Source organism: Spea bombifrons, chromosome 5 (genome assembly GCF_027358695.1).
Source record: "Spea bombifrons isolate aSpeBom1 chromosome 5, aSpeBom1.2.pri, whole genome shotgun sequence".
Taxonomy (NCBI): Eukaryota; Metazoa; Chordata; class Amphibia; order Anura; family Pelobatidae; genus Spea; species Spea bombifrons.
The window spans coordinates 58,457,026-58,476,033 of record NC_071091.1 but is presented as its reverse complement, the minus strand read 5'-3'; the positions used below and the strand labels follow the sequence as shown (position 1 = coordinate 58,476,033).

Sequence of the window (19,008 nt, the reverse complement as noted above, 5' to 3'; positions counted from 1 at the left end):
TATATATATATACATATACTTACAGTTAGATGAGTGTCACAGCCATGTGGTTCTGGCCTGGAGAAGGAAGGGGCGGGGCCAGTTGTCACAGTGATTACAGGGAGGGGGCGTAAGTAGGAGCTGCTGCTGTGAGACGGTGAGTCAGACTAAACGGATTATATAATGAGGGGGATTTTTCAGAGCGTTTGCTCTGAAAAAACCCTCATTTTATATTCGATAATAATCGATTCAACTAATCGATAATGAAATTCGTTGCCAACGAATTTCATTATCGATTATTATCGATTTTATCGATTAGTTGTTGCAGCCCTACATTATATTAAGTATACAAAGTTTATTGAGATTACAAAACAATACATTAAAAAATTAAGATGGATTTGCCATCCTTTAGAACAAAGTTAATCATCCAGAATTGAGTCATTAGTAATTATCTAAAAAATATATGGTAGCTTCACTATAAATCCAGGCACTGTGAACCTCCTAAAATGCAACAAATGTAAGTCATTTTAAAATCATATCAATGGGTGACATAAAAAGAAAATAAAAAAGCGCTGTGGAAATTGTTGGTGATATATAAATAAAAGATAATAATAATAATAATAATAATAATAATAATAATAATAATTAATAAAATCAAAAATTTGATCCTGACTATACTCTTGTGTGGCTTTTACATGTATGACAACTATGAGACCACTGCAAGATGTGACATGAATGGACCCTTTGTACCCGTTAAGAGCTTATCATGTGAAACTAAAAAGTTGAAACAAGTGAACTTTCTGGCTTTAGGCTTAGCATGAAAAGCTTCTTAATGTGCGAGATCAAAGGGAATGTAATAGCGGTTGAGACATTTGTAATACTAGATTACTTAATGCATCAACCTTTCAATTGTTCTTCATAAAATGTAACGTTATAATGAATGCAAGTAAAAATAATGTTTCTCACAAATTATACACTGCCTCGCATTTGTGAGCCTTATATAGAGGAAACGGACACCTGTATGCATTTCAATTCAACAGAATCTTTATGGTAGAATATTTCATGGCCCTTTTTAAAATGATGTACAAATATATGATGATAATGATATACAAATGATGTATTTAGGCGAAAACTAGGATATTATCTGGAGGAATGAGTGTTATGTTTGTTTTATAGGTAGATCACAGGCTCTCCTTTCATATATTTGAGTAGCAGATCCTACTACATGTTTCCCCATTAGCCCATGGACAATGGTTTAAAGGCTTGATACTAACACTCCAGCCATAATATGGATAATTTAACACATATGATCGCTGGCAGGTCCCTTTAAATTCATATGGGGTCTCCCTTGCAAATGCATAGAGGGATTCTGCAGAAAACCCTGAGCCTAGGGACAGAGCAGATAATAAGAGGTCACTTTTTATAGGCATTATGTACAGGGAAGGTGGTAAAGCTCTGGAATTCTCTAGCTCAGGAGATACTTTAGGTAACAATGGACTGATTTTCTTTTTTTTTGATTAAACAAAGAAGGGCATTCATGGGTATATACTTTTGTTTATAAAATGCTTTATCCAGGGGTCAAATTGACTTTTCATGGAGGTAACTTTATAGGCAAAAGCCGTGTTTGATGACGATTACCCTTTCTCTGGATCTTAGCAATGCTGTATTAGTAATATCTTTGAAAGGGTAAAGTTGATGTCTTCTTTTAACTACGTAACTTTGAAATCAGTTTGTTCCAGTTTTGGATTTACTAATGTGGTAGATCTCCTGTTGTAACTCAAAACAAGCTTTTGAAAAATATAAAAATGTCCCAAAACAGTGCAATTTTTGCCATAATATGTACCTTATTCTCTAATGAATTGGTTGCGCTTGTCATGCTTCTCATAAAGGGTAGTCATTAGATACCACATAATTATTGTCATACCCCATTAACCATCTCCGTGAAGAAGGGATGGACTGTCTCTTTATAATGAATAGGTCTCTGGGTTGACCTAGTGCGAACTGTGATATGATATATTTAACTTATTTTCAAGATCACAATTTAGTGAATACAAAAGTAGGCTACCAATTACAGTATGTGTGCTGATTTCTGTTTGTTGCGTGTTCTCCAAATAAAGTAGGCATGGACGTACAACAGATAATGAAATATCTGATGACGAGTGTAGCCAGTTGATTTCAGAACGGATGTTGTATTGAAAATGCAAATGTTCACTTATTGCTTTTCCCTAATTATCATGGCGTGGTTTCCAATCTGTTGCACCTCTACTTCTTAGGATGGTTCTAAAGGGTTTTGTTTTTAGGGGTAATTTGGGGGTAAAAGGCTAACATTGTAAGTACACTGCCCTCACTCGCTTGCATTTGAACATACTACATGGGTTTCATACACAGTAGGCAGTTTTTGGTAGGTTTTATGTCATGAAACTCATTCTGGCACACGGAGCACCTTCTGCTTATGCTCCAAGCAGGAAGTGCCCACGGAACAAACCACTTAAGGCAGAGGGAGATGGAATGTATTCCCGATAATTTTACCTAACTTGTCCTGCATGCTTCTAATCACACTTTGATACACAGGGGTCGACCAGCTCATATCTCCAATTTTGCAATTGTATTATGGCTCCAATATGATTTCAATATTGAAATACAAACCAATTCTCTCAAATATTTATTATATTCATGGTCTCAGGCATTCAATGCAATTATTATTTGTTCCTAAGTAATAAAACCTAATTTTGTTATGCACCATAACATTAGTCTCTATGCAAATAAAGGATTTTTTTTTGTAGATCTAGCATTTTAATGATTTGTGATGTGCTGACGATGTATAGCAAGGCTGCGTTATCCATGTCACCACAGGGAATGCATAGTCAGAGGATAATAAATTGTTAAGAAGCCCTGTGGTTTTCATGCACCATTAATGTAGTTCAGAGAATTATTAGCCCGGTACCACTGCAATAGACAGGGAATTTGATTAAAAAGATTTACACTGTAGAGTTTCTACATTAGTTTGGATTGCAAAATAGAAAGACAGAAATTGGCCTATCTAGTCTTCCCATCTTTCTACCTGCTGTAAGACCTCAAAACCTGGACCTTGGTCTAATCTTTTGTTCAGGGCACACTTATTAAGTATGGTAAATAGAAGACTTACGTAAAGGCAGTCTACATAAAACATTCAAAGTCGGGTGTAAATAAAACTCTGCATTTATTAATTCAATTAAGAACAAAATAAGTGGTAAGGCTGGATGCAGTGACAGGATGAGCCATACCATTTAACTACTACTTCTGCTTAAGCGAAGGTTTCTTGAGTGAGTTGCACTTAGTACTAGGTCTAAGTTATTTGCCATATCAATGTTGAATACTGATCACTTCTTGAGACAATTCTTAGTAAGACTATCACTATCATATACACTTGTCTGGACAAGTGAAAAGCAGGAATTCCATAGTAGCCTTACATTCTACTGACATACTGCTCATGCTTGTATAGAGAGTCATTGTTGACATCAGTGCTGCACAGTAGTAGTTTTTCCGAAGCGCTTCCAGGTATGGTTAGGACACAGATAAGAAGCAAATTGGAAGACAGGAGATTGCAGGGCCAAATGTAGTGACAGAGGGCCGAGAGGCAATTTGGCTGGTGTTGGAAGACCAGATACTGAGACAAAGAGGGGAATGAAGTGGGAGACAATCATGTGAGACAAGATGCTAACCATACTGGGTAAGGGTGAGTGTTGACCTGGCAGGCACATGGGAGAAGAATAGTGGTGCGTTTATATAAAAGGTCAAGGACAAGGAGGGGTTGATGTTTGTAAGAATTGGACAAATGTGGAGAGTGTCAAGGCATACTGAAAATGCTCAATTTGAAGGTGCCGCCATCTTTGACGTCCCATGACTCTTTCAGCTTTTATATATGATTTTTTGAATGCATTGCTAATAGACATATGGTTCCCATATTAGGATCAATGCTTTGTTGAGTCGTTTAGGCATTGCTATTGTTTTAAAATAACTTCTGCTTTAAAGTAGATGTGTCGCTTTCCACAAATCTTACAGCTCTATACACTAAAAAATCCATATACCTGAGTTTACAGATTAAAATAAATAGATTATTCATTCCTCCCCATTGCTTACCTATTGGTAAGTTGTTTATTGTTGGTGATTCGTTCGGACAGTCTTTGTAAGGAACCAGTGAGAAGAAGGGAATGACCGTCAGAACAGGAAATTGATCGTGTAATATTGGCTCTGCCTCATCGAGACACAGATCTTGTCTTCCATGCGGTGAGCCTTAGTAAATCGATTACAGTGACCGTCAAACAAAAAAGCACAAGCTATAGGTTGTTTTAATGAATTGATTTAGTTATGCCAAAGGCTGTAATGGGAATATTCCCTCTTTACACAAAAGATTGAAGTTCAAGTCCATAAATAATTCTATGTTATCAAAGATAACTATAATTCATAAAAAAAGACTACTTTTAAGTTTGGCAAAGAACAATGTAGTATTAAAAGAACATCTCTCAGAAACGTACAAAACGATGACACTAATTAGATGGCCAGTTGAAATGAACGCATGAATTGTTGTTATGGATGTCTGTGATTACAGAGCTGAACTTCATACACAGCTCCAGGCTGCAGACTGTTAATATTAGCTTGACACATGAGCCTATAACTAAGAAAGAAATTAATGCGGCCAACCAACTGGGTAATTAGAAAGACAGCTGAATAGCTAATCTTGCACAACATCACCTTCAGGCATCTGGTTTAGAAAAGCACTATAAAAAGGAGAAACTATGTAATAAATGGCAAGAACATACTACTTAATATCCTATATTGCCCCAATCGCCAATAAAAAAGCATATTAAAGTACATTGTGAGTACTTCGCAGGAGAGGGCTGGCAGCTTCTGGACCAGGGGCAGGCCCATTGGCCCCTTGTACCCCTCACATATGCACACATATTTACATGCACATTTAGACAAACACACACTCAAGCTAACACACACACCCTCATACTAACACATACTCCATCTCACACACACTTACACATACATTCTTACACACGTACACATGCACATTCATGCTAACACACTGTCATGGCTGCGGGTACAGGGTAAGGTGGGAGTCTCTGCGCATGGACCAGATTGGGCAAAGGTCCTTGCAGGGAACAGGCAGGTGTAGGCACCAACTACAAGAACAGGACTGACAGCAGCCTGGGGAATTGGCAGACGTCACCAGATGGGCTGGGGAACTGTGAGATGACAAACAGAGTCAGATGGGATTGGAGTCAGGCTAGCCAAGGTCATACATGAAAGGCTCTTAATTACCTGACGGGACAGAGGTTTGACACAAACCTGACACACTTGACAGGGACATGTGGGGAACAGGAATCCCAGTGGTAACACTGGTAGGTGCATTGTCTGACATGCTTAGGGTTGCTGGTTCAAGTACCATGGTTCCTGACACACTTATACATACATACTCGCTCACTCCTGACCTCACCCGCAGCTCCCTCCCTCACCTTTTACCACAGGTCACGCTGCATAGTGTTATGATGACCCTGCTGTGTTCCTGTCTCCCTGAACGGTCCAAAATTGTTTACAATGGGCTGCTCCGATTTGGCATTTGCCTGGTAAGCGAATTTACACATTCCACACAAACATCCCTCTCATCCACAGAGGTCACACTATTACACATACCACTCTCAGCCACATAGCTCAAACTCTACCCACATACCGCTCCCAGAGATCACACTTTATCACGCACTAGTCTCAGCCACACACACACCACTTTCTGCCACATAGATCAAACTCTTATCACATACACTGTCAGCCACAGAGACCCCATTTAATCTCAAACACCACTGCCAGGCCAGCCCCACAGAACACAATCAACCATACCACTCTTGGTCACACGTAATGTTTCAAATATTTCAATATTACACAATTACATGCCATTTTGAAAACTGGATTTGCAGTTTGCAGAAAAATTAATATTTTTGACATTTTCTCTTTCTCTCTATGCATATGTATATGCCACAGGAGCATCTGTGGAAAGGTTGTAGGTGGGCTGCTGGGTAGGCACCTTCCCTATTGGTCGCTACAGCCACACCCCCGGATATCCATATATGGTAGGGAGGGTAGCTCCCCTTTTGATTGGTCCCTAAGTTAAAGGGACGTGGGCTGCCCCTGACCACAACACCTGCACTGTGATTGGTTGCTCCCTGTTCTAGCCCTCTCCTGATTGGTGCCAGTTAAAGTGTTTAAAGTTTAAGCTAATATATTTATGTATTGTTCACCCTGTTCTTATCAAGATGGTCTCATATATAAAGTTCGTGTACAATTAAGCTGACGTAGGTGGTAGGGTTGCTATGATGCCTGTATCTGACTGGCCTGCCCACCAACCCGGTTGCCAGATGAGTACCCTAGCCTGACCACCTCTATATAAAGCCAGTTGTTTTGCAGGGAGAAGGTTGTATTAAGTGAGTCTGCTGACCTCTGAAGCATTTATGGCTTCTGAAACTGAATGTTTTAACCCCTTAAGGACCCAGACTTTAAATGTATATATATATATATTATATTTACAAAAAAAAACCATTGTATTCAGTTTCAAAATGTATAGAAATGATGTACAGTATACATGTCCTTCCTTTCTATGAGATCAGAATGTTTAACAGTACCACAATGTTCTACAATCCTAAAAGACACAAAAATGAAATACAACACACCACATAAATGTGTTTATAAATCAATCTGTATAATTACAAATACATTAACCTTGCTTGACTATCCTACTCAGTTGCATAAACTTAAATTGCTGCGTGCGTGGAATCTGCTGTTGTGAATGTGCAGCTGGCTTCCAGGCTTTATTTATGTTGAATCTTCTTCCTGGTAGTGGCTTGGCCCCTCCCACAGGCTGTGTAAAGGAACACGTGCTCCCGTCTGCTGGTGCGGATAACCTGGCTTTGAGGAGAGGAAGTTGCTGGTCCGGTTGGAGCTGACTGTAAGATATCTGAGCCGTCTATCAAAATGTGTTCTGTTCTAAAATAATGAAATCGGGTTGTTTATTCTGGTTTCGATTAGTTGGGGCTTTACCCCTTTTTTTTTTATTTATTTATCAATCATAACTGTTTTGCGATACAACATAAGATACACAGGTGATCATAAAACACATAACAAACATAAACAAACGAACAAACAAGACAGCAGTGCTGCTGATTGAAAATAGTATAATAGCATGACAGTAATATTTTTATTTTGGAGTAAAATGACCAGATTAACCATTTGTATGGTTTTCATATACTGACTGCTTGGGACCTTATTGTATGCTGATGTGGAATATGGTGGCGTGATATAAATCGATAAATAATAATAGTGGAATTTTAGTTTAGTTATACTATAAAGGAAGGACGATGTTAATACTTAAAGAGAGTGTAAAATACCGTGATACCCTTCTGGTTTCTGTGCAGTAAGTCACCATGCGCTAATTCTAATAACCTTGCATGTTGATGACATAGGCGATGATGCATTAAGGACGCAAACCTTTCATTTGGCATTATGAGCGGACTGAACCTGTTAAATGGACGGTCACAGCCAGACGAAACACAATAAACACTTGTATACGCAGGTTCCCTGCTTTCTGGCTGATATCTGGAGGCCGGTGCTGCTAAAGTCTCTATAAACAATATTTTTCGGCTAAGCGTTGCGTGGATTGCAGGGAAGCTGGGATCAGAAAAAGCATCCATAGAAAGTGCTTTATAAGGGTGTTTTAGGATGAAATATTAGTGAGGGGGGAGGGGCATGGAAACCTGTACAAGCAGTTTTGCAACAACGTTTCTGGAATATATGTCATACCAAAAATGTGATCTGTGAATGAAGAAGAGGCGTAATTAAAAAAACAAAACAAAAAAAAACATAACAAAACCCAAAATGAACTATCACAATTATGCGTTGGACTCACGCTCGTGGTGGGAATCTGGCTATTTCAGTATATATCTGGCCTAATGGCGTAAAGGAGAGTTGAGGCATTGCTTCTGCCGTTAGAACACGCTTAGAAATCAACCCATGGTTTGACTGCCGCTTTCATGCAAATCACACATTTCTTCTGGGAGGATTTTGCTATTTATTTTGTTTTATGATGGCTAATTTTAATGTCCAAGCAAATGTGTTCTAGTAATATTATAATATCTAATTTTTTTTCTCTTAGATGGCAGAAGATTGTCAAGAACACAAGGAGTTCCCGTCCGTTGTAGATCGTTATTTTACCCGATGGTACAAACCAGGTACTCACAGATGCAATTTTTTTTATTTCTTCAATCGGTTTTTTATTGCTTTTTTTTTTCCAAAAGCTGAATGGGGGGAAAGGTATACAGAAGGCAAAAGAGGGTCCAACCTGATACAGCTGTAGTTGAAAAAGCAAAGGAGTAGAGTATGGGACGAACAGGAAGGAATACTCCCAGAAGAAGGTATTGGTGAACCACTGGTTCCGTTCATGAGTCGTTCAGCGTAGACTGCGTCTGGAGGGCAGCGGCAATCATTTGTAACCAATAGAACCAGGATCTATTATAACTTTCTACCTGTCTTGCGTTCTCATGGCCAGTTCTTCCATACTCCTAGTGGATTCCGCCCAACCATTCCCGCAGTGGCTCCCCAATGGAGTGCAGGTGTTAAATAATAGACTTTTTATGCTGCGATACTGCTAAGGTGGTGTGATGTAATCACATTAGGGGTGGGAGAAAAGGATTTATCTGTAACCCTATGAAATAGAGCATGAATCCTGGACCAGACAATGTTTTCAATGTTAAGTGTTTAAACATTTGAGAACAAAGTTCTGTGTTTTCTGCTTCTTTAAAAAAAAAAAAAAATCATTTTCGGTCCTAGCTCTGAATTTTTCAAAGCCTGGCTGAATTTAGCATCTTATCTAGTCTTCACACTCCCACGATAAAAATGTATTGAACGCTTTGAAAATGTTATATATCCTCATGGACATTAAGATGTGGGAACATAATGTCTATAAAATCCGAGTTAACAAATCTATCAGATGTGTTTAAAGTAAATAAATGCGTCCGTTGGTAATGTACTAGAGCAGTGCATCCGTCAATTCCGATAGATTAGTCGTCCTCCGAGTAATGCTATGCTTCATAAACCGACATGATGTTTTACAATGCGGAAGTATCAAGAGAATGGAGACTTGTGCTTAGATAAAATCAAATCGTAAAGTGTCTCGGCTAATAAATTCGACAAAAGGGAGTTGAAAGTCTTTCTAAGTGCTTTGTACATAGTTTATCTCAAAACCAAACTTTTATAGCAAACCTACTTCAATTTTAAAGGGGGGATGATAATGAACACTATAAAGACATATATTAAAGTTCATGCTTAACTTTGCCTTGTTGTTCATTTGTAGCGTCCAGAAGAAATACCTCTTCCACAATGCAGCCATCTGAAGTTCCTCTTCTTCTTTCCACGAGCAATGTGGCCGCCACATAGAGAGTATTTGCCTCTTTTTCCCTCTGACAAATCAACACCGGCAGAAAAAAAAGCCGTGATGTTGCTTAAGTGAAGAATAAGATGAACTCTGGAAGGCTGCATTTATTTTTGACATTGTGTTAATATAGCACTTATGAGAATTCTCCTTTGAAACCATCTTGGACCATGTTCAGTAAGCAGATGATTCTGTTGAGTTACAGTTTACTGCTTTGTGTGTAGAATGGAAACAAGATACATTGCTGTTGGATTTAATCTGTATATTATAATATGACGCCATGATAATCTGTGTAGTATGGAAACCATGACAAACTTAACTCAGCAGCTGGAGATTTCCATTACTCAGAGCGTTGACCGGTTTATTAACGCTATAATTGTACTTTATACTTTTGTCATTTCAGACGTGAAAGGTAATGCTTGTGAAGACCATTGTATACTGCAGCATTCAAACAGGTGAGCGTTGGCTATGAAAGTAAACACTACATACATACCGTTTGTGGACAGTAGTTATAGTCCTCAAAATTGCAATGCCATGTCACATCTTTATAATGAAGCTTGCTTAGTTTGTAACCAAGTTGTATTTTGATACCATCCCATGTCAAGTTGTTGACTTTTCCCCCCTAGACCTCTATTCTATTTAATATTTATTCAACTAAAGCAAAGTTACTTACTTATTTTTTTTAAAATTGTACTTTACATGACAAATATGTTAATCAATGATTCAAAACAACACGGATTGGCACTTTTTCCCAGGGAGCGTGGAAAAAGCTACTGTAAATTTGCCACCTGTCAGGCCCATGGTTATAAGGACGTGCGAAGATCTTATTTTATGTGCTTGATTTTTCTTCATTTCTTCACTCGGCAGAATCTGTGTAATAACGCTGGCAGAATGTCACCCGCTTATTCAAGACGGTAAAACTATTCAGAGCATCAGTTACCAAATCAGTGCCAATCGCAGCAGGCTGCAGAACAAAGTGTCCGGAAAATCCAAAAGGGTGAGGTATTCAGCAGTGTATTAACACTGCTCGATGTAAAAGATACGAGCACGGCAGATCCGCCACCACCGCCTGCAGTCAGGGGTCTCCCGCCATCCCATCATAAATGTCATGTATGTGTGTTCACTAACAACCTTAATGATGTTGTCTTGTCATTCACAATTGTCGCATGCACTTTATTTTTATTTGGTGTTGTATTTTAGGGTGCCCAGTTCCTTACAGAATTTTCTCCGTTATGTAGAATATCCTCTTCTGATGGTGAAGAATATACTATTTACAGGTGAGGATTACTTTACCCCTGCTCCTCAGATTTCTGGTGTGTATGTATGTGTATAATCTATAAATGTATAAACTAAAGGGAGGTTTATACTGTTGAAAGCTCGTCCTTAAAATAAAATATTGGTCCAATAAAAATATATTTTATATTGCAGTACTAATTTTTTTTTTTTTTTTTTTATTATTCTATACAATTTCATCATTCATCCAAAAACTACTTAACGTGAATCAACTGTGTATGAAATCTTTGTATTCAGGGCTCATTTCCAGCAAGATTAGTTAATTTTTTTCCCCCCATAAAAGCCCTATTTAGTTAATGAAAATTAACATTTCTAATGAATGTGCTTCAACACGTGAACCGTTAAAAGGGCACAAAGCACATTTCTTGAACGTTTTCTCACTGCTGTTTTATACAGGGTCAGATCAGCCCTTATTGTAGGGAAGGTCAGTGGGATTGGCCCATTTACAATGCACATAGTTAAAAATATTCATGGTTTAGTAATTACAAATCTTTAAAGAAGATCAAAACGGTTCTCATTTGTGGCGTCGCCAGGCTTTTTGCTCAGTGATAAGGTATACTAAAGTGTATATGAATAAAATATGCAGCGGCCTGTTACATATGCTGTTTTATTTCATAGTTGCATTAGGGGCCGGCTATTGGAAGTAAATGAAAATATTCTACAAAACCCAGGATTATTGAAAGAAAAGGTAATTTATAACATTTGGCGTGTTTTTAGATGCCTGCATGTCCAGCATCCTCATTTAGACTGTGTTTATACTGTTAGAAAGAGGAGAGCGAACACATGTTCTTATTGGTTGATCTTCAGCGTGAAGTTCTATTGGCTCTTCAACTCCATAGACCTCTTACGTCTGTCTATAACCGGTTAAGGAAATTGTAAAATTTTGCACGTCTGGAAATCTACCATGAAATATAGACTTTGGGTGCAAAACAGGGTGCAAAATACCATGCGTCTTAGGTACAATTTGCGTGGCACAATCGCTTAATCCATCTCACGACCTGCAATGTACTATAGTCTCTGTCTTCATTCATTAAGGGACTGAGTGGCGGGTAGAGGTTCTGTCCTGTGAGTACCTTTTTAGTATTAATATTTTAAGGTTTTTTTGCTTTTGTTTTTCTCTCACTTAAAGCCATCCACAGAAGGTTATATCGCAGTTGTCCTACCAAAATTTCAAGAGAGCAAAACTGTTACAGATGGTCTTCTTTCCCAAAAGGAATATGACGAAATTGTTTTGACGAGAACACAAACAATATCAGACAATGCTAAAAATGTATAATGTTTTGTTTTTAGCTTAGGCACAGTGTACATTGTAAGATAACATGAAAACGATAATGTTCTTGGTGTATAATTCCTATTTATGTAATACATGGCACAACAAAAATCCAATTTTCTACTTCCACCTTTTTATGAAAGGTCCAAGGCTGACTTTATAGCGCGTAGTAAAAGATGTTGGCTAGAAAGAGAGACAAAGACCCAACAATGTAAAGGACATATCAGCTTTGAGAAGTAGGGAGCATGTATGTGTAGCTCTAAGTATAGAGTCGGTCCATCAGTGGAGCCTTCAGGAGGAGAAAAGGGTCAATGCAAAATCTGATCTGCTCATGCTAAAGTTCTTGCTGCTCTAATTGCGGTTCTAAAGCAAGTACGTGGCAGAATTTGCTTACTGCCCCAGCAAATGTCCTGAGTAGATATTTTTCTTGTAAATCTTTAGATTGCCAATAGGCAAGCTATCAAATCCTCAGGAACATTTCCTTTTCATTCCTGGCCAGTATATGTTTAGTAGCACCACTTTCTGTGATTGTTTTGTTATTTTTTCCCGGAAACAACTTGATGCTTTGTACTCTTATGAACATAAAATAAAAAAGCACTAAAAATGAAGTCATTGTCACCAGTATCCATTTGTAGAGCTATTTGGAGCTCTTGTTAGTCAATTTGCAAATTGGAAAAGTTGCAAATATTACCAAACTAGTTGAAGACTTGCAGAGATTTTGTATGTAGTCTGTTATAACTCGTATACCCTCCTAGCTGAAGATTTTTTTAAGCATCCAATCCGTTTGTACTTATACAGAGTCCAGTAAGCGGTAGCTGTTGCTGAGGCACATCATCTACTGATAATGTTCACTTCAATCCTTCCACTAACCAGGGCACGCACCAGGTTCAGATAAAAAGCTGAAAAAAAGTTTAACTAAATGATCCACTTAACTATTCTTTGCTACTCAATGTATAGTGCCATACAAAAGTATTTGCACCTTATATTTTTGCATATTTGTTACTTATATGTTCCAGATCATCAAACTAATTTTAAATACACAAATATAACCCGAATAAACTCAAAATGCAGTTTTTAACTGATGATTTCATGTATACAAGCAGAAAAAGCTACTCAACCTTACCTGATGTTTTATTTTTTTTTAAAGCAGGAATGCCCCTTAGTTACTAAATCAACCAATTAACCAAATTTAATTGATACTTGAGTTTAATTTCACTAGCTGCACCCAGGCATGATTACTGGCAGCCCTGTTGAATCTAAACATCAATTAAGTAGAACCTGTTTTTGCAAAGTTTTTAACTCTTTACTTTCAATAAATTGATAATTTAACTTTTTTTGTACCCTTCGCTATCGCTGTTATAGTTCCTTGCAAAAGTATTTACCTCTTTGCATTTTTCCTGGTTTTTTTTGTTACCATTACACAAAAGGCACTGTAACATCTTTTGCTGGGCTCACACTTAGCGCTTATTTTCTTCTCTCTCGTTTACTGTACCCACAAAGAAAGCTACCATTTTTTCCTATAAAAAGAAACATGGTGAAAAATTGGAAAAAACACTCGCTTTTATTTGAAAAATATTTTACTCCTCTGCAAAAGCTGATAAAAAAAGCCTGCTAAATAGATTCTATAATGTGTTCTGAGTTTAGAAATACCAAGTTTTTTTTTTGTTTTTTTTTTGCAAGTTATAGGGAAACCAGGACAAGTAGCGTTTTTCCTTTTCCGGTAATCTTGCCCCCATGTCCTACTGGGACATCTTTGAAGCCAACTAATTAAATTTGCGCCCCCCGCCCCCATCAAAACATATATTTTTGAAAACCAGACACCCAAGGGTATGTCAAATGGTGGTATTTTAACCCTTTTCACACACTAATTCTACCACCAGCCTTTGACAAAGTTAAGTGGTATTAACTTTATTTTCCCTCACATAAATTGTATTTCAGGTATGAATATATAGCTCCTGATATGTCACAGCCAAACACCCCAATATGTGATACCACCTATGTTTGGAGGCTTTGGGAGGTGTGCAGTTTTCAACTTTACCATCTGGTCACCCCCCCATGTCCTATTGGGAACATCATTGAACCTGGCCAATTCAATTTACCCCATCAAACCAGACATCAGATTATTTCAAATGCTGGTATTTAAAATCTTTCCATGCCAGGAGTTTTTGGAAGATACACTGGACTTTTTGCTGGAACTGGGATGGTTCCCCTGATGGTGACATCACTGCATAATTATTTTTAATTGTTACATTTTTATTTAACATTTTATTGTATATTTTACTAATCACATTGTGATTCTAAGGCTGGGCTTCATTGACTATCATGGCTGAATGCAGTACTTGTTGATCGCCTCCTAAATACACAAATGAGCCAACATACAGTATTTTGTACAAAAAAGAGGCAAATTTGAAACCATTAAGATTCATTACAATTTTATTTTAAAAATAGAATCTTACATTGTAAATGTTAATGTAAAAAACCGACATTTTCATGAAACTTAAATATGGTATACATTCTGAGAAAATATTTTTGACATGCATCTCAAAACCTATGAATAAGAGAAAGTTAATAGTGAAATCAGCAAATCTACAGGCGTGACAACATTAAAAACTTTTAAGAAGTCTACAATGCTTTCATTGTGGCCAGCATACCCAGCAGCTAAGGTTTCCAAAAAATAATAATGACCAACCTTAAGTCACAGTGATCCTTTTTTTTTTCTTCTATCTAATCAAACTAAATCTGAAAATAGTTCTCTCTGAGGAAGTTGCCTCGAATAATTTTAAAGATTCCAGCAGCAAATTTACAATAAAACACATATTTTGCTCAAATTGTCCAAAAAGTGGCAGAGGTGCAAGTTGTGACGAAAGTGTGCTGTTTTCTTTGTGAACAAGGACCGCTGATTAGGACTTCAGCCCAGCAATCATTGCCCTGATACAGGTAAACAGATACATTACGTATGATAAAGCAAAACCCAGCAAGGATGACAAATGTTGGTAGCAGATTGAAACATATCAAATGGACACCATATTCTGCATATTACAATAATACAAACCATAGCAGCATCTTTGGGATAAAAGGTTTCCAATAAGACATTCACAACAGAGATTTTGATTGAGCATTAAAATTGTAATGAGCGAGAAGAACAAAAACATTCACCGTTGGTTTAACTCGACTTACAAATCTGCAATAAGTACAGTGGTAACAAATAGGATGATGAGAAAAAGTACAACAAATATTCAGATGTCAACTTCTATTGTCCCGTTTTCCCCTGCTCTTTGCAGAACCTGCCCTGCCTGTCATTAATATGCACTAAGTTTAGGCATTTGAACTCCAGTGCCCATCTGATGCCCTGTGGGTTATATATATATATATATATTATATATATATATATATATATATTGTAAACTACTTGCTTTCCAAAAACGTCAGATTAGCTACATGATGTTCCAAAGACTTTACTCCGAAAGCTTCTACGGATTTTCCATCTAGGCTGTCTTCATGGGTGACATTCTGTATCTTATTTTCCCTCCATAGCTGTGGGCTCCGATAACATCCATTACCTGCTTTGCACTGGAGAATAAAAAAAATAATAAAAAAGCTACTCATCTCCTCACATCACATGGGGATTGATTCTTTCAGATACAACTATTACAAAGCAAAGTAGAAAAGTAGCTTTATTGTAATAAATGATGGGCTAAAGAATACCAACTGCTCTTAATGTAAGTTAAGTAGGTTCAGTGGATGATGATAAATAATAGAATTGCTAGGATTTACACTTTTTATGTGCATTTAAATATGCCAAATCCCTTACTTTAAAAGCAATAGTATTATTTTACTGATATAATAGGAATTGTATCCTATTAAAATGTTTGAAATGTTTTGCCTATGGTGAAATACATGCAAACATTTTAGGTCTGACAAAATGCTAAAACTTACATTGGAAATTTCCTTTTAAAAGTTACATTGGTTATCAATTTTAGAAGACTTTATCCTGATCAGCGATCTCTGTTTTCTTTTATTGCTATGGGCTGGGTAGCCCTAGGGATCGGATAATTCAATGACATTTGATTTCATTACATTGCACCTGTATGTTTTCTTTGATAGATGTTTGATAGATTTCCTCAGCAAGCTGGAGGTGACAAATTCCGGTAGTTTTAGGAACAGATATTACCCTAACCTAACTTGTAATATATTTTTTAAGCGTGAAAAAGGAAAAATGTACGCATTATCTTTTCAAGGGCAAACACATTACGCAGATTGGATACATTTTGATTATTAAAGCAATTAAATGCTTACCTTCCGTAGCAGCTTGCAGCAGATTGGGAGAACTTGGGATATAATCATCATGATAGCTTTTGATTTCTGAATACATGCATCAACCTATGCATTTTAAATAAGAAAAGAAAGACAATATTCTATTAATGCATAAAAGCGAACTGAGGTGTGCTAACAATAATGTTAGGTAATTGCTAAATCAATGGATTTATGGATAAGACCTTGGGTCAACAATCCACCAAGAGCCTTTTGCACCGCCACCAAAAAATACGAATGAAGCCTTTCAATGATCTAAATCAGCTCCGTCAGGAGTAAATGCCAAAAATGTCTTGACCAATTGATACATCTGTCAGTACACAGTAGGAGTGAGTAGGGTCTCTATTTGGGATTTCCTAGGAAAAGGTTATTTTTTCCCATCACTACAAGTTTTTATTTTTAATAAAAGTTGTTTTATTTATATTCTTTTTATTAAGTTTGTATATATTACAACTATTTAATTCCACCTAGTGGTCTAATGGGAGTATAGACCTGGCTTGGTGTTACTAGACTGTACAGAAGAGACTACTAGAAGTTGGGAGAACCAACTAGCCACCATTATTTAAATAACAGAGCCAAAAAAAAATTGTATTTGGGATTATAAAACTAGGAACAGCATTTGTAGAATGGGAACATTTTTGGCATGCTACTCTACTATTGCAAGGTAGGGGTCAGTATTTCACCTGCAAGTACACTGTTCTTAGAAATATTCAGTCCTACTAGTAACCACAGAGAAGACAAACGTAACCGTGTGCATCACATTGCAGACACATTTACCGTGCGAGTGATTAAATTATTCATTTTGTAAAGTGATTTATTCTGGGGTACTAGGTATGATAATGACTATGAAGTCCAGTGGTCTTTCATGTTAAGGTAAACTTGCATGCCTTCGTACTTCGTAAAAATGTTAACATTTCTGCAAATCTATGTCATCAACATTTGAATACCTTGGTAAAAGTGGCAGCTTTTCCCTGAACGGGCGTCCTGGCTGTCATCTGCAGCTGCTGGCTCAGAGGAACGAGCTTTTCAATTTCCAACAGAAGCAAAGGCTTGTCGTCATCTTCAAGCTGGGGCACAAATTGCAGAGATTTAACAAGCGTGTGCAGGGAAACTGCAGGGAGCTTAGTAGTCTTGGCTCTTGTCTTTGGTAGACAAGTAACACTGAATTGTCTCTTCTTTTAACCCATGATATCCGTGAACATGCACTAATGGTGAGTAGTAGCATTAGTATGATTTTTACCCCTTTTTTCTTCCAATAAGACATTTTGTAGCAGCACATACAAATGTGTAAAGAGCAGTTCTGGTATTTTCTGGAATTTTTGCACCAGGGCCCTGTGGCTTCCAGTTACGCCCCTGTCAACGCTAGTATATCATACATGATTAGGAGAGTGCTACATCCCCATACCTGGGAACTTACGGGCTCTGGCTAACCAGAGCCTTCCCTTGCGTGACGAGTCCAGGACTGCCCCCGCTGACGTCGGGGGGGTTTGGGTGTCACGGCAGCGGGAAACACACCCATTTAAAGGGTGTATGCTTGGTGTGTTAACACAGAATATTTATTATTATATTTTACCTGATTTGAAAATGCATGGAGTACCGAAGACAGCTTCAAACCAGCAGCAGCAAAAACCTGAAGGAAGAAAATACATGCTATGTATGACTGGAAGAAGTACTAGCATCATTGTGAGTAAATAAAAAGAGATTATGCAGCAGAAAACTCGCACTAAATTTCCCCAATGGGGATTAATTTACACACAAGTTCCATGTAATCCAACTCACAAATTTCCCCAAGCATTTTCAGAGGAATGCAGAGTAAAAATCACCCAACCCAAACTCATAAACACGTTTTAGCATTCAAACAATAAAGTGGGTCCCTTGCTATGTGGGAGCAAGGCAGCATATGCTATTCCTCCATGATTCCCAGTTGTTCATTAAAAAGAAGAGGTGCTGGGCTATGACATCACAACTTTAAATCCTGAATCACTTATAAAACATTTTGGTGAATTATACAGGTTTCAAGCCAGAGATTGTTTAAAATGAAACGACTTTAGAACTGTAGAATACTGCTATGATGATAGTGTTTCAGGAAAACCCAGCTTACCTCAGCTTGTTGAAATAAATCTTGAGTGGTCTTGAGTAACCCCTCACCCCTAAGGAGAAAACATGTCAACAGCATGTATTTGACCATGGATGAAGGTATACGCTAAGTGTCAAGGCAACATTTATTTTTAACCTTAACAAATTATTCGTTAGTTTTTAAAGTATTCACTACATAATAAAATGGTGTGTTTGAGATCAAATAAAACACATCAAAAAACAAACATATATTTGGCAGGGATTCCAGGATAGATGACCGTAAATGACTCTTCACAGGTATATGCAAATATACTTTCGGTTATTTAAGCTTGTACCACACCTCAAGGGCTGACAAATGAATATAATTGATATATAACCACTTCCTTCTAGATAGGAATAAATACAGCTTGGGGAAGATATTTGTGTTGTGGCAACTCGATCACCACTGCAAGCAGATAATGAGGACGTAACAAACAAAGGCCATCCAACTCTTGTTTGGCTATTTTAACATAAGGACTATAATGACATCATTAGAAAAAGCACCGGTGTGATCAAAATCAGCTGTATTTATTCCGTCCTCATTTTCCATTAAAATATGTTGATCCATACACCTGCCACA

The 19,008-nt window shown here is 37.5% G+C and overlaps 2 protein-coding genes across 4 annotated transcripts in view; one reads left to right on the top strand and one right to left on the bottom strand.

Annotated features, from left to right (window-relative positions):
- Nucleotides 1-6,872: 6,872 nt before the first annotated feature.
- On the top strand, nt 6,873-18,954 carry ABITRAM (actin binding transcription modulator). Of its 3 annotated transcripts, XR_008354266.1 has the most exons (8): nt 6,873-6,961; nt 8,165-8,240; nt 9,843-9,894; nt 10,307-10,436; nt 10,640-10,716; nt 11,351-11,420; nt 15,537-15,721; nt 18,784-18,954. XR_008354266.1 is itself a non-coding variant. In XM_053466697.1 (7 exons), the coding sequence occupies exons 2-7, from the start codon at nt 8,165-8,167 to the stop codon at nt 15,630-15,632; spliced, it is 501 nt and encodes a 166-aa protein (XP_053322672.1). In that variant the 5' UTR covers nt 6,873-6,961; the 3' UTR covers nt 15,633-16,082. The 3 variants fall into 3 exon arrangements, 2 of the variants coding, with proteins under 2 accessions (XP_053322672.1, XP_053322671.1); XM_053466697.1 differs by lacking the exon at nt 18,784-18,954 and having other exon boundaries at nt 15,537-16,082; XM_053466696.1 differs by lacking the exons at nt 15,537-15,721; nt 18,784-18,954 and adding an exon at nt 11,862-12,600.
- The window catches only part of CTNNAL1 (catenin alpha like 1), a 100,879-nt gene continuing 96,288 nt past the window's right edge, over nt 14,418-19,008 (bottom strand). Inside the window, exons 15-19 of the mRNA XM_053466692.1 lie at nt 18,415-18,463; nt 17,887-17,943; nt 17,261-17,380; nt 16,299-16,382; nt 14,418-15,572 (exon numbers count right to left, since the gene is read on the bottom strand). Of these exons, the coding sequence (XP_053322667.1) occupies nt 15,408-15,572; nt 16,299-16,382; nt 17,261-17,380; nt 17,887-17,943; nt 18,415-18,463 (475 nt within the window). The 3' untranslated portion in view covers nt 14,418-15,407. The remainder of the gene's footprint in view (nt 15,573-16,298; nt 16,383-17,260; nt 17,381-17,886; nt 17,944-18,414; nt 18,464-19,008) is intronic.

What these genes read in the sequence shown, in the direction of transcription:
- ABITRAM (XM_053466696.1), top strand. Translation starts at nt 8,165, where the DNA reads ATGGCAGAAGATTGTCAAGAACACAAGGAGTTCCCGTCCGTTGTAGAT. An exon ending in GAAGAATATACTATTTACAG is followed by an intron (nt 10,717 to 11,350) that starts GTGAGGATTACT and finishes TTTATTTCATAG; the next exon opens with TTGCATTAGGGGCCGGCTAT. An exon ending in CAGGATTATTGAAAGAAAAG is followed by an intron (nt 11,421 to 11,861) that starts GTAATTTATAAC and finishes TCTCACTTAAAG; the next exon opens with CCATCCACAGAAGGTTATAT.